General features: G+C 40.8%; 1 protein-coding gene and 1 pseudogene across 8 annotated transcripts in view; one reads left to right on the top strand and one right to left on the bottom strand.

The window, feature by feature from the left end:
• The window catches only part of ANKRD44 (ankyrin repeat domain 44), a 380176-nt gene that overhangs the window by 342448 nt on the left and 21781 nt on the right, over positions 1 to 15947 (top strand). For all 8 annotated transcript variants that reach the window (XM_063647786.1, XM_063647782.1, XM_054479048.2 and 5 more), the window contains exons 17-18: positions 2812 to 2883; positions 13364 to 13565. In XM_063647786.1, the coding sequence (XP_063503856.1) occupies positions 2812 to 2883; positions 13364 to 13565 (274 nt within the window). The remainder of the gene's footprint in view (positions 1 to 2811; positions 2884 to 13363; positions 13566 to 15947) is intronic.
• On the bottom strand, positions 11059 to 13275 carry LOC129031162 (heterogeneous nuclear ribonucleoprotein A3-like; annotated as a pseudogene).

Below are 15947 nucleotides of genomic sequence, written 5' to 3'. Positions count from 1 at the left end.
TCTTAGGCCTCATGTTGCTAAACTCAGTGATCAATTCTCAGACCTGGCTGGGCATGGTGCTCATGCCTGTATAATCTCAGCAGTCTGGGAGGCCAAGCTGGCAGTATTGCTTGAGCCCAAGAGTTTGAGACCAGCCTGGGAAACTTAGTGAGATCCTGTCTCTACCAAAAAAAATTTTTTAAAAAGGTAGCCAGGCATGGTGGCATGTGCTTGTAGTCCCAGTTACTCGGGCAGAGTGGGAGAATCCCTTAAGCCTGGGAGGTTGAGGCTGCAGTAGGCCGAAATTACACCACTGCGCTCCAGCCTGGGTGACAGAGTGAGACCCTGTCTCTTAAAAAAAAAAAAAAAAAATTCTCAGGCCTTATTTTCCTTGATCTGTTATGACGCTTGACATGACTGCTCATTCTCTTCATAAAACTCCTTCTTCACTTGGTTCCAGAACCTCATGTTCTCCTTGTTTTCCTTCTAGCTCACCTGCTCAGTCTGAGTCTTCCTGCTGGTTCCTCCTCATCTCTCCAGCTTTTAGTGATGGGTGCCCCAGGCATCAGTCCTGGGACCCCGTCTCTTCTTTGTGTACTCTGTTCATCTCATCCATCTTATGGCTTTAAATACCCTGAGATCCAAACCCATGTATCAAGCAACTTTCTGGATAAGATGTCTTTTTTTCTTGAGACAGAGTCTGGCTCTGTTGCCCAAGCTGGAATGCAGTGGTACAATCTCAGCTCACTGCCACCTCCACCTCCCGGGCTCAAGCCATCCTCCCACCTCAGCCTCCTAACTAGCTGGGACTACAGGTTTGCACCACCACCCTTGGTTAATTTTTGTATTTTTTTGTAAAGATGGGGTTTCGCCATCTTGCCCAGCCTGGTCTCAAACTCCTGAGCTCAAGTGATCTTCCCACTTCGGTCTCCCAAAGTGCTGGGATTACAGACATGAGCCACCGCACCTGGCCAAGATGTACTTTTAGATGCTTTATAAACATCTCAAACTTCACATATCCGAAACTGAACTTCTGCTCGTTTCCACTATATATATATATCCCACTCACAGCCTTCTTCATCTCAGGTCATGGTACCTTTATCCTTCCATTTGCTTAGGACAAAAACTGGGTGTCATCCTTGACCTCTCTCTTTCTCTTACATTCATATTCAGCCCATCAGCATATCCTGTTGATTTTACCTTCAAAAATATCCACAATCCAACTGTTTCTCTCATCTCCACTGCTTCTTGCTGGTCCAAGCCACTGTTATTTTTCTCTTGGACTGTTGCCCCAGCTCCTAAATTGTCTCTGTGCTCCCACCCTTGTCTCCTTAGAGCCTAACAGATCATGTAACTCCTCTGCTCAAAACACTCCACTGAATTTCCACCTCACTTGGGATAAAAGTCAAAATTCTGACAACAGCCCACACAGCTTTCTTTGACATGCCCACCCCCACAGCCACCATCTCTCTGATTTCTGTCCTGCCGTTCTCACCCTCGCTCACTTGGCTGCAGCCTCCTGATGTTATTAAGCACACCTGTCTGTAAGGGTCTTGGCAGCTGCTGGCCCCTCTGCTTAGAATGCTCTTCTCCAAGATATTCACAAGGCTCCCTCATCTCCCTTGAGACTTTACTGGGCCATCACCTGCTCAGTGAGGCTTTCCCTAATCACCCTACATAAAGTTACAAACTAATCTCCCTTCGAGCTCTTTGAACCTTCCTTCTCTACCATAGCACCTTGCACTTTCTAATAAACTACGAAACTTCTTTATTTTATTGTAGGTCCACTCTGCAATAGGAAAATAGATTTTTAATACTTGGTTTATTATGGAATTATCAGTGCATGAACTTTTAATACTTGGTTTATTATTGAATTATCAGTGCAGAGAACAGTGTCAGGGCACATGGTAATCATTCATTGAGTATTTATTGCATGAATGTATTTCCTTACAATATGCACCATTGTGCACTCGTCTAATTATTTATTAGGATTGAATCCCTAGATTCAAAAGATACGCACAAATTGCCCAGAAAGGTGGTTTTTTTTTTGTTTCTTTTTCTCTCCCCAGTCTCTGAGTCTGCTTGCTAGGGAACCAGAAAGGTTTTAACCATTTGTTCTCCCACCAAGGGTCTACGAGAATGTCATCTTCCTGCCACCCTCACTAACACGATGCCCTAGTCACACTGGTCTTTCCATTCCTTGATCTTACCATGTTTGTCCTGTCTTGATGCATATCATTGACTATTTCCTCTTCCTGAATACTCTCCTGCCACACCTTTATCTGGTTTAATTCTTCTTCTTATTTAGGATTCACTTGAAATGTCACTTCCTTGGAGAAGGCCTTGCCTGGCCATCTGCTGTAAAGCAGCCTGTCAGTCACTCCACATCACATCCCCGTATTTTATTCTTATTACACCATGGATCATTTCCAAATGTTTTCTTATTTTTATATTTATTTGTCTATGCTTCATTTTTCCAAAATGTAAGCTTCATGAGAGCAGGAGTCTTGTCTTTTTCAACACTATCCACACTATCTGCAGTAAATATGTGTTTGATAGTAGAATCAATACTGGGTCTTATTTTTTTCATTATTATCAGTTTGCCAGGTGAAAATGGATATAACATGAATTATTTTTCTGGATTCAAGTGCTGAGGTGATCTAGAAGTTTAAACATTCTGTTAGCATATTTGTTTTAGATATGTTGTATCAGATTTTTATATTACTGATAAATTGCATAACTTCTCAAGTTTCTGAAGCCTCTTTTCTCATTTACACCAACATTTTGCAAAATTTGGACTCATGTACTATTGTTTGCTTTTTGTCTCCACAGCTGTTGGAAAGAACAAACAGTGGATTTGAAGAATCAGATTCTGGTGCTACTAAGAGTCCACTCCACTTAGCTGTAAGTGAGATGCCATGAGCAGCTTCACCTGTTACAAAAAGAACCTAAGCATTCCTAAAACTAGACTGCTCTTAAAATGTAAGTGTAGTAACACAGTGATAAGTGGTAATGAAAGTAGTCCGTGGTTAAAGGCACAGGCTGTGGAGACAGACTGCCTCGCCTTCCAATCCCAGCTTCATCTGCTGGTGATCTTAGACACATGACTTACCCTGTCTTGAGCCTCAGTTTCCTCATCTGCGAAATGAGGGCAAACAAAAAGAGATAACGCACCCAAAGCCCTTACCCTTTATTCTTGTTGTAAAGTTTAACAGTCTTTAAAATTCAAAGGATACATTTCAGTTTAAGAGATTTGATTAGAGATAACAGTATACAAGTGGAAAACCTATGGCTAATTGAATACCACAGTTAAAAACTGGCAGGATGTTTGAGCACAAACTGATGAGAGCAAGATGAGCACGTGCAGAGCTGCAGCTGCGACCTTCTGCCTGGACTTGAAATCAGGGTCTCCAACTAAATCTGAGGCTCTGATTCTTGTACTGGGTGAGATCTGGGAGGTGAGGGAAGAAGAGTTATTTTATCACCAGTAACGCTTCCTCTCCACATCCCAGTAATTGAAGGCAAATGCAACAGTTCAGAGTGATGATCCCCAAACTCTTCATGGGAGTGACCAAGGTGGGAAGTGCACCCACCACTCTGTCTCAGATTGTGACCTGCTAAGAGTTGGCCATCAGCAGCTGCTCCCTAGGAACCCTGCTGACTGGCAGCCACACCCAGCAACAGCCAGCTCACCTGCCTGAGGCGCTCACATGCCCTTGGTGCTGCTGAATTGTGAGCACTTGGTTCAAGGCCACAAAGATGGTGTTTGGTTGCTTCTTTGCTTAGTAAAACCCAGGGGCAGGATGCCAGGAAGAATGGGAAGGGGCTGGGTTTCTTTGTTTAACTGTGTTTATGACATTTCATTTAATACTATATGTACATAAAGATTTCTTCAGTGTCATTCTGATGAAAAATTGACATAGAGATTTTGGAGAGAAGAGAGGAGTGTTTTATTAATTGATGTGCAGAAGTGTTCAGGCAAGAGAGCGGAGACAAGGCTATCACACAAGGATTGGGAGTATCCAGAACTGACCATATGTGTGGAGCCTTCCCTTCACTGCCTGTCTCCCCACATACTCACAGCACACCTGCTGACACCCACTCACACGTCCTCTGACACCCACCAACACACCCACTACACACTCATACACACATGCATTTTGAGTCCAGTGAAATCAGGGTAAAGTGTGCATCAGTCTGTGTTCCCAGAGATAGACTTATTGTGGAAAATGTGGATGAATAGTGGGATATTTATACATATAAAGCTTCATGCCAGTTGGCCCTTAGTACAGGTTGCTTGCTAGAATCCCTGCCCAACCATCTGCTGTGCCTGGGGAAGTTACCCCAAAGCTGAGCAGTCACAAACATAGCACTAACTGCCCCTAGAGAGTCTTATGTGGAGGGTTATCTCAGATACAATTCTCAGGCCCCAAGAAAGTGGGTTTGACTGTATTGCCAAGCCTGCTACTAATCTGAGAAGAGTTTCTTGGCTTCCAAAGACTCTATCATCTCTCGTTCTTCCTCTTTTTTTTTTTCCACAGTGTATTTGTTGAGTGCTTATTGTGTACTCTGCTAAACTCTATGGGTTGCTGGCTGTGTAAAGATAGGGTGGTGATATCATTTAAAAGAGGTGAGCTTTGGTAGTTCTGCGGCTGACAGAGGCCCAGGAAAGATACATCAAGTGGAGGTCCTAGCTACCATTCTTTTCATTAGCAACTCTCCTGGACATGGTTTCCCCACCTGTAAGTTAAAGGAAATCTGTTAGTTAAGCATCTCAAAGACCCTTTCCAACTTGTTAATTTATTGAATTTTTTATTATGTGATCTTAACCCAAATACCTCACCTCTTATGTCTCAGTGTCCCTACCCATGATATGAGAATAGCAGTACCTCAACATAGGGCCATTGTGGAGATGGCATGAGTTAATGGATGTAACACAATTAGAACAGTGCCTGGCACACATATGTGCCATGAGCTAGCTTCATCGTCATCATTACTAACATCATATAACATCATTATTAACATCATCCTTTCATCTAACATACACTGACTGTGAATAGTGCCAAACACTGTTTGAGTAGCTGGAGATATTGCAGTGAACAAAACTCCACCTTTGCCCTTGCAGAGTATCCAGTCTAGGAGAGACAAACAGATGAGGAAATATCTCACATGACAGATGGCAATAAGTGCTGCAGGTACTACAGAGAAAATGAAATGGGATCAGGGAGATAGAAAGTATTGAGGTGGCAAACAGGGTGCTTATTTATTTATTTAAGAGGTGGGGTCTCACTATATTGGCCAGGCTGGTCTCAAACTCCAGGGCTCAAGTGATCCTCCTGTCTTAACCTCCTGAGTAGCTGGGATTGCAGATATGAGCTGCTGCACCTGGCCTGGGTGTAGCATAGAATCTCATATTTGTACAGAGACCTTAAGAGCTATGCATGTTGATATCTGATGGAGGAGTGTTTTGGGCAGAAGTGCAAAGTCCCTGGGGGAACGCATGCTTGGCATGTCCACAGAATAGGAAAGGGGCCACTGTGGCTGGAGCAGAGTGGTGAGGAGAGAGTAGCTGGGGGCGATGCCTCACATGTTGTGGAGGGAGCCAGGAGTTTGGGGGGCACCCACAGATCTCACAGGGACTTTTACTCTGAACAAAATAGGAAACTATTAGGAGGGTCTTGAGGAAACAGATTGATATGATGTGACTTTTGTTTTAAAAGGATCACTTTAGTTTCTATATTGAGTCAAAATTGCAAGGGAACGAAAGCAGAAGCAAAGCAAACCAGGCAAGACATGATGACCGTGACTTTGACCAGGGTGATTACGGTGGATTCCTTCTAAAGTCATTTTATTCTTTCTCTCTAAGTACAAATTATTTGCTTTAAGGACCCCACAGGTATGCCCATCACCCTTTCTAGGGGCCTCAGTAACAATTAACTTGATAAAACCCAAGGCACATAATTTCTTAGGTGGAAGCACTCTAGCAGTGTAATGGAACCAGATGCCCCTAAACCTTGACTGTTACAAGAAACCTGACCGGCCTTGAGTTACTATTTCCTGGCTGAATGATTCAAATCTCCAGGGTTATTGGCCCAGTGAATTCCATAAGCATTACATCCTCTTGAAAAGATTAAATTAAGAAACAATGTTATGCAAATGAAAGGCTCTAGCTGTCAAGATTTCCAGACGGATCCATTGTTCTCATGGATTCTATTGAGATCCCAATTCTTTCCCCTCATTGTCCTTAGTTCCTATCTTAAAAGGTCTGGAGAAATTAATCACGTTTAAGAAATAATTGTTACCTAATAAGGCTTTTTAAAGGTGTTGCTTAAAACAATTTAAAATGTTTAATACTTCTAGTGAAGGCTTTACTTTATGCATAGTAAAATTCAGGAGCTACAAACTAGATAAAGAAACAAAGCGAATTTTATAGATTACGCTTGTCCAACCCCTGGCTGAAGGGTTGCATGTGCCCAGGACGGCTTTGATTGTGGCCCAACACAAATTTGTAAACTTTCATAAAACATGATGAGATTCCTTTTGCAATTTTTTTTATTTAAACTCATCGGCTATCATTAGTGTTAGTGTATTTTATGTGTTGCCCAAAACAATTCTTCCAATGTGGCCCAGGGAAGCCAAAAGATTGGACATCCCTGCTATAGATAAATCTAGCCTCTCAACCATTCTGTCTTTAAGAGGGTTTTCAAGTGCCTGGTATAGAAGAAAGTATGGGTTGAAATTTTAAAGCTTTCCTAATTGCCAGCATGGTTCACTCCATTTGATTTTAGTATTAGGTCTCTTTAACTTAAGCAAGTTAAGTCCAAGTTTAAGCAACAGACTAAGCCTGGAGTCAAGTGTCGTAGCCTGATGTACACACACTGATGTAGGCGCTCCTCTTATCTCAAGTTTTACACGAAGTGCTCCTGAGTTGGCTTAAAATCACTTGTGTGGCCGGATGTGGTGGCTCACGCCTGTAATCTCAGCACTTTGGGAGGGCAAGGCAGGTGAATCGCTTGAGTCCAGGAGTTTGAGAGCAGCCTGGCCAACATGGTGAAACCCCATCTCTACTAAAAATACAAAATAAAAATAAAAATACAAAAATTAGCTGGGCATGGTGGCGTGCACCTGTAATCTCATCTACTGGGGAGGCTGAGGCAGGAGAATTACTTGAACCTGGGAGGCGGAGGCTGCAGTGAGCCAAGATGGCGCCACTGCACTCCAGCCTGGGTGACGGAATGAGACTCCAGCTCAAAAAAAAAAAAAAAAAAGAAAGAAAAAAAAAGAAATCGCCTATTCCCTGAGCTGTTCATGACCCAAACTGCGTGAAAGGTATACGGCAATTCATCATACCATCCTCTATTATTTGTTTATGTTTGGAATTTCCTATAATAAAAGGTTATGGGAACATATACCTTATGATCATGTTGCGCCCTTTGCATATTCACTAGTGAAAAGCTTCACAGCTTGGGCTCTGGGAGTCAGCCTGGTCCACCTTTGAAACCCAGCTCCTCCACACTAGGCTGTGTAACCATGGGAGAGCTGGGTATCATCTCTGCCCTTCTGTGTCATCCTGGGCAAAATGGGAATAACAGGAGCAGAGCATAGGTTGTTGTGAGAATTCAGTGAGGCAATGCATGCCCAATACTGCCTGACATACAGCAAGTGCTCCATAAAAGTTAGCTATTGCTTCAGAGTTTAGGTTAGAATAGAGGCTTACTGTCCTGTGCAGCTATGGTTTGCATAACAAGCACAGATCAGAAAGTTAGACATATCTATTAGCAATTTATTTTAGAAATGCATTCTCCTGTCTCAAGCCAGGCAGTGTGTGTAGTAGAAGAGCAAGAGTCTAAAGGTCAGTCCCGGAAGTGTACCTTCTTGCTTCATAGCTCCGCTCAAGCCACTGCATTTCTGTGTTGAGCCTTCTATAGAAAGGGTTTAGGTTTCTGATTCAATATTTGTTATTCAATTCTGTCACCATTATTTTGTCTCTATTCCACTTAGAGACAAGAGAATTTTGTTTGGAAGTCAACTAAATGGAATTACTGGGGAAAATTGTAAGATGGTGCCTAAAAGCGTGAGATTTAGTAGTGACAGATTCTGGGTTCAGAATCCTGATTTTGTCACTTACTAACTAAGTGATCTTGGACAAGTTAATTAACATTGCTTGTTTTGGTTTTTTCATCTATAAGAAAAGATGTTTGGGATTTATGCTAAAGTGTTTGAAATACTGCCCAGCACATAAAAAACCCTCAAAAAATAATTGCTGTTTAAAAAATATGTTTCTACCAAAAATGGTAATAAATATAGTAGTCATTATATTCATTCATTTATTCATCAAATAAGTGTTGAGTGTCTACTGTGTGCCAGGCATGATTCTAGAATACAGCAGGAACAACCCACATTAAGTCCCTTCAGTCACAAACAATAAGCAAATCAATAGATACATAACAGATATCCATTGATATCGGTTTTGTGCTATGAAGCAGAAGAAAGCAGGATTAGTGGGGTGGAGAGTATCTGGGAGTGTGTGTGAGGTGGAGGGCAGAGCCTATTTTATATTTTACATGGGCTGCTCTGGGAAGCCCCCCTGATAAGGTGATATTTGAGCAGAATTACTAGGAGAGTTTTCCAGACAGAGGGAGCAGAAAGTACAGATGTAGTGACCCAGAGGGGGACATGCAGCTATTTAACTATAGAGGGAGGCTGGTGCAGCTGGAACAGAGTGAGTGAGGGGACATGCTGAAGCTGAGGGTAGAGGGAGGCCAGATTCTGGGGGCCTGATTGGTCATGGAAAGTTTTGGATGTTGGTATCAGTGAGGGAAGATGTCATAGGCTAGTTTTAAGCAAGGAATGATGTGACCCAACTCGAGTTTAAAAGATTTCACCCAATGGTTGCATTAATAACAGATCGCAGTGGGACAAGGATAGGAAGGGAAGCTTTTGCGGTAATCCTGGCAAAACAGGTTGGTGATGCGGTGAGAAGTAGACAGATTCTGGATGTATTTTAAAGAAAGAATAGAAATGATGAGCCCTGAAAGTGGCATTGACACAGCACTTTGTGAGAATTAGGCCAGATTCCTGCCAGATACCTGAGACCCTAATGACACCTCCATGTGAGTTAGCAAATGTGTCCCTTGCTTTCAGCAGACACTTCCCTGTACTAGGGCAGCAAGGAGGGGAAGAGCTATTTTTCAACACCCACTGGCCCTATTATCCCAGAGCCCTTCCTTGTTCAGGACAATAGCTCTGGGTTTAACAGGAGGGAAGACAAAGACAACTGTAAGGTTTGGGGCCTGAACAACTAGAAGAATAAAGTTGCCATTTACTGAGATGGTAAAGGCTGCAGATGTAGCAAGTTTTGGGAGGGAGATTTTGGTTTGAGATGCCTATTACACATTCAAGTGGGAACATCAATAAGCAGCTGGACATACAAGTTGAGAAGTCAAGGGAGAAGTGGGACTGGGATATACTTTTGGGATTCATCAGCATGTGTTGTTATACTACCTGTTATAAATGATATATAGGTTTAATATGTAACATAATCAAAATCATTCACAAAAATAATGTGATGAGAAAAAAATGTTTAATGTATCTGTACTCCTAATTCCTATGTCTCCTTTTCAATGTAGTTTTTATTATTGTCATTGTTAACACACACTCAGGAAGAAACATTCAAACCATATTTTAAAAGATAAGGTAAAATAAGTCCATGCATTTATTACTCTACTTCCTAGTTCTAGAGATAAGTACTATTGATAGCTTCTTTTGTATCTTTCTACAAATCTTCCATGAATATAGAAGCCTATATATATGAGATATATTTGCTTTGTATATAAATGAGGTCATGCTTTAAGTACTGTTTGCAACTTCATTTCTCTTTTTAAAAAGTTTGATAGATTTTGTTAAACCACCCTCCACAAATGTCACACCAATCTATACTCTCACCAACAGAGTGTATGATTGCTTTTTTCAGTGTCTTATCTAATACTGGGCATGACCAAACTTTAATCATTGCCAATCTGGTAGGTGAAAAATCATATTTTAAAAATTTACTTATTTCCTCACATATTCACATATTTATTGACCTTTTATATTTCTTTTTCTGTGAGTTGCCTTTTCATGCCTTTTGCATATTTTCCTAGTTTTTAAAATGATTTCCAAGAGTTCTTTATATATTAAGGAAATTAGTCTTTTGTCTGTGCTGAGCCTTTTTTCAAACAAATTGTGTCTTAAGTAATAGCTGCAGTAAAAAAAATAAGAAGCGCGAGTGACATAAGAGGAGACTTGGTTACTGAAGACACTGGAATCAGGCTTTTCTTTTCTTTTTTTTTGTGAATTCTGAGTTTTTGTTTTTCATTTGAAGGTGATCTTAATGCTATTAAATTCACAACTATGCTAATTTAAATACCCCGTCCTATTTATCTAAAACACACATTGCAAACATACAAATATCTATTTTCTCCACTTGTCAGTGCCCATTCAGATCATGGTTTGGAAATGGGGAGAATAGATTCCCTATAAACTGTAAGTCAGCAGTTGTTTCTTTACAGTTAACTTTAATAAAATTCATACAAAATAGTAATTAACAGTGATCTTCTTTATTGTTAACTCACAAGGAAACACCTTCAAAACTGCATTTTGTTAAAGTTTCTGTATTAAAATGTAGAAAAATGGAACTACACAAATATTGAAAGTTAAAAATGCCTTAATTTTTTAATCCTCTTACCACTACCCCAATTTACAGGACGATATACCTGATGTAATGAAAAGAAAAAGAAAAAGATAAAGCTACAACAGATAAAATACCTCAGGAATGTACATCTAAATGGCATTACATTGCATTAATTAATAGCTGGACTTTTTGCAAACAGTGGCTGTGACAGTCCTGCACAAGAAGGGTTTCCTGCTTAAGCTGCAGTAACTTTTCTGACTATGGATGATTTTTACCATTACCAAAAAAATGGCAGATTTTTACCATTCCTCTAATGCATTTAGGACGATTGTCTCAAAGTAACCTGCAGCTCTCCTGACAACTCCTTGCTGTCTCCTACTAAGAACAGTAGCCCTTTTCTGCTGTTTTTAGAAACTTCTGCTACCATATTCACCACTTCCACCACCAGATCCATAACTACCACCGTGGGGACTGCCTGAGCTTCTTCCACCAAAACTACCCCCTTTCATGGATCCAAAATTTGATTGCTGTCGCCCACTGTAATTTCCAGAATCATTATTGTTCCCACCACCACCACAGGTACCACCACCAAAGTTTCCTCCTTCATCATAACCACCATATCCCCCACCACCATATCTACCCCCTTGGTTTCTATATCCTGGTCCACCACCACCATAGCCCCCTCTACCACTAGAACCAGGACCACCATCACAGGTGCCACCATCACCTCCAAATCCATTACACCCACCATCACCTCCTCCATAACTACCTCTGCTGCTACCACCTTCACCACCATAGCCTCTTCTTCCACCAAAGTTTCTACCACAGCCAAAATTACTTCCTCTACCTCCAAAGTTTCCTCTGCCACCCATAAAATTGCCAGATCCACCTCCACGACCTTTCTGCAATCCAGCAGACCACATCTCTTGTATAGAATGGGCCTCTTTCACTTCCAAGTTATGCCCATTAATATTGTGGTATTTCTGAATGACAGTTTTATCAACTGTAGCATGATCATCAAAAGTTACAAAAGCAAATCTTTTTTTCCAATCTGCCTGTCTTCCGTAACTTCTGTGGTTGTAATCTTGCCATGCCTTTTAAAGTGGTCTCTCAAATTCTATTCCTCTATATCTTCTTTAATACCACCAACAAAAATTTTCTTCACTGTTAGATGGGCAGCAGGCTTTGCAGAATCTTCCCTAGAAACAGCTCTCTGGTTCCTCTACATGCTCATCAACCCTATGTGGTCAAGCATCCACCTCTTCAACACAAGAGTAGGTCACAAAACCAAAGCCCCTGGAACATTTTGTTTGGGGGTCTTTGATTACCACAAAACCTGTGAATGTGCCCCATTTCTCAAAATGTTCTCTTAAACTATCATCTGTAGTTTCAGAGTCAGGCCACCAATAAACAGTTTTCTCAGCTGCTCTTGACCATGCCCCCCATCCCCATTTTCACCCCATATAACCTTAGCTCCCTTCTCTTATTTTCAGTGTCCTTTGCCTATGTGTGGAGAGGTGGGGTGGGGGGTGGCTAATACATTTTTTAACTTACAGACTCAATAAAAATTATCTTTCAGACTTTTAGTTTTGTTTTTTGATGGTATAAAGCCTCTTTTTTTGTTGTTTTTTTGGAGACAGTCTCTCTCTGTCACCCAAGCTGGAATGCAGAGGCGTGATATCAGCTCACTGCAACCTCCACCTTGGGTTCAAGCAATTCTCCTGCCTCAGCCTCCCGAGTAGCTGGGATTACAGGCACCCGCCGCCATGCCTAGCTAATTTTTGTATTTTTAGTGGGGACAAGGTTTCACTATTTTGGCCAGACTGGTCTCGAATGCCTGACCTCAAGTGATCCACCCATCTCGGCCTCCCAAAGTGCTGGGATTACAGGCGTGAGCCACCGTGTCTGACAAGCCTCTTAATCTTAACATAGCTTAGGACCTCATAAAAGGTCTGAACTTAGTGCTGCTACATGGAGTGTATTTCCATAATTGTTTCTATAATGAAATGTTTTTCATTACAATCAAGGGAAGAAATAAAGGAGAAAAGAAGCACTAGCTACATGCAAGATATTATGCAAAGCCTATGCAATTTCATCTTCACAGCAACCCTAGGAGGCAGCTTTGATTGCTCTCATCTTATAGATGAAGAAACAAACTCTAAGTGAAATTAAGAAACTCACCTAAGGTCACACAGTTAGAAATTAGTAAAGAGTTGGCCTATAACAGAACATCTATATGTCTCTGTTGTATCTCAAAGTCCACAATGTTTTTAGTAATTTTTCCCCCAGGTTTGTTATCAGAAAAGACTCCTGGAAAAAAAATTCTGATTATGCCAATATGTTTAGGACTGAACTGACAGGTAAAAGAATATGGTAATTCATTCAGCTAATATAAATTAGTTTATATTAGATGATTAGATCAGTAGATATAAATATAAGAATACATTAATACATTCAGTGCCTTTGGAACAAATTATGTGACAAAAGAGAAAGAACACGAAACTCATATGGAACTGTGAGGTTTGTGCATTATAGTGTTTCAGTCTAACTCTCCAGCTTGCCTGTGTTTTAATAATTATTCCAAGTGTTTTTCTGACGTGCTCTTGGGTGTGGTCTCTATCCATGGCCCAGGAAGCCCAGTCCCTCCTGTGGACTGTGGCGGGATTTGAGGTGAGCGAGCAAGCATGGGAGCCATTGGTTTCTTCTTTGCAGGCCTACAATGGGCACCATCAAGCCTTGGAAGTCCTTCTGCAGTCGCTGGTGGACCTGGACATCAGGGATGAGAAAGGCCGCACTGCTCTGGATCTGGCTGCCTTTAAAGGACACACAGAATGTGTGGAAGCGCTTATCAATCAGGGTGCATCCATATTTGTGAAAGACAATGTAACCAAAAGAACCCCACTTCATGCCTCAGGTAGGTCTTGTCAAGGGCCTGATTACCTAGTTTTGTGGCTTGTTTGTAAGTTTTCATAGAAGGAAAGCAGCATCTTCTTTCATCCCAGTTTTTTAAATATCAATTTTCTTTCCACATCAGACGTACTTCCACACTTCTAACGTGCTTTTGGCCTGCTATCCTCTTGGAGGTGATTGGTGTTCTCTGGCTAGGTGCTCTGGCCTTGTTAACTCAAAAGAGAGTTCAGAACTTTTAGCTAAAAGCTACCACAAAACATTCTGAACAAAGGGCAAGGTGTAATGCAATCTTCAGAACAAGTTACATAGAACAAAATACGTCAAAATCAAACAGTATTTGAAAGCATAAAACCAATAGCAGGTTTTTTTGCTATTTCATATTCATATTAATGTATTCAGGGCTATTTCATATAAGGAATCATAAAGCAGCAATCAGTACATCATTCTGCCAGCCTAAATGATGTTTCTTAGCTTCTTTACACATCGATGTAAAAATCAAGACACTTTAAAAGTACATGTATATATCAAAAAGAAAGTCATTTGCCTTTTCTGGGATTTTTCTCCCATGCCCATGAAAACCTGTGTCAAGACACTTCTAGATATATACACAGACATAAGGGTAATATGGAAGAGTCTCTAGCTCAGCTAAGGCATAGATATCTTTGGCTCAGGAAATCCAGTGATATCAGCCTTTGATTAGGGTAGTAGATAACATTTTGTAAAGATAAATAACTGTCTTACTTGGTGAAATGAGTGTATTGAGGAAGCAAATAAGTGAAGGTACTTTTTCAAAAGACTTTATGATTCTTGTTACTTGGGAAAATTTTCCCAGAATGATAGACCTTGTAGAACTATTTACATCTATGTCCCTAAATTTCCAAGTCACTGACGAAAAACAATACAGAGGTTGAAAAAACCAAAATGTTGCCTACTTACTTGGAAATGATTGTTTCTGGAAAAAAAAAACGTTAGCCATAAGGTTAGTAATAGTTGGTGTGGTTGAATTATAAATTCTTATTTCTCATCACATTTAGTCTTTTTTCTCCCCAGCCATTCTTGTTATTATTATAAAATTTAAATTTTGTCCTCCTTTTTAAAAGATTAGTTGCTATTATTAAGAGAAGCATCTTATTTTCGTTATTATATAATTCCTGACAATTACAAAGGGCCTACTTTGATTGTGGAAAATCACCCTTATAAACAGGTAAACAATGAAGAACAATCATTTTCACTCATTTATATGGGTTGTGGTCCAATGAAGCCCCCTAGTGGTCAAGAAGACTCAGTCAGCTTGGATTTTCCTCCTGTCATTCATTAAAAAGACACTGTCACTGGACCGTTCACAAAATGTCTACTGTGCAGAAGCTTTAGCGTGTGCTTTGAGGATCTGCTTACCCAAAATCTTTTTCAACTCTTTTGAGAGGCCAATATTTTGAGTTTCAAATCCTCAGAGCACTATGAGGAGCAAGAGCCAGGATGAGCATCAGAAGTTTTGGCACAGATAGTTGGAGTGACAGTTGTAGTCTTCGAGTCGTGTGAAAAATGGTTGTCACTCATAGGAAGAGGCTGAGCTGGTCTGAGACAAAGCTGAACTTGGCAGCAGAGCTAAAGATGTTAGCATCTTTTTGCTAGAAGGTAATTTGGGGAAAAAGAAATGTAGCATGTAGGAAGCCAATGAGAATTTAAGTTTGGCTACAAACTTCAGGGGAACTTAAATTTACCTGAGGGGCTGGGTGCAGTGGTTCATGCCTGTAATCCCAGCACTTTGGAAGGCCGAGGAGGGCAGATCACCTGAGGTCAGGAATTCGAGACTAGCCTGGCCAACAAGGTGAAACCCCATCTCTACTAAAAATACAAAAATTAGCTGGGCGTGGTAGTGCGCATCTGTAGTCGCAGCTACTCAGGAGGCTGAGGCAGGAGAATCGCTTGAACCCAGGAGGCAGAGGTTGCAGTGAGCCGAGATCACGCCACTGCACTCCAGCCTGGGCAACAGAGCGAGACTCTGCCTCAAAAACAAACAAACAAACAAACAAAACAAAAAAAACCTGAGGACTATTAGCTAAGTTCAAAAAGCTACTGTACCAAAAAAAAAAAAAGCACAACTGTAGAAACTGTTTTGCTATCTAACACATTGGGTGAGTTATATGATGTTAGATAATTTTTTTCTTCTTATGTTTAGCCAAATATCAAATGTCACTTGAACTATTATGATTATGACTATTTAGAGTATTAAATTGCTACAGAAAGAGAAACCAGTCAAAATATGCTGTTTTTCTATGTTCATGAACCTGCCGTCTGCAGTATTCAGCTGTCAGTCCTTTGCCAGTCATTTCCTTTTAGCCATACATTAAACTTCTTGCCTATTTCACCAATGGTAGCAGATTTC

The sequence above is a fragment of the Pongo pygmaeus genome, chromosome 11 (genome assembly GCF_028885625.2).
Source record: "Pongo pygmaeus isolate AG05252 chromosome 11, NHGRI_mPonPyg2-v2.0_pri, whole genome shotgun sequence".
Lineage (NCBI taxonomy): Eukaryota > Metazoa > Chordata > Mammalia > Primates > Hominidae > Pongo > Pongo pygmaeus.
Note: the sequence above shows the minus strand (reverse complement) of the source record. Positions and strands in the feature narration are given on the sequence as shown.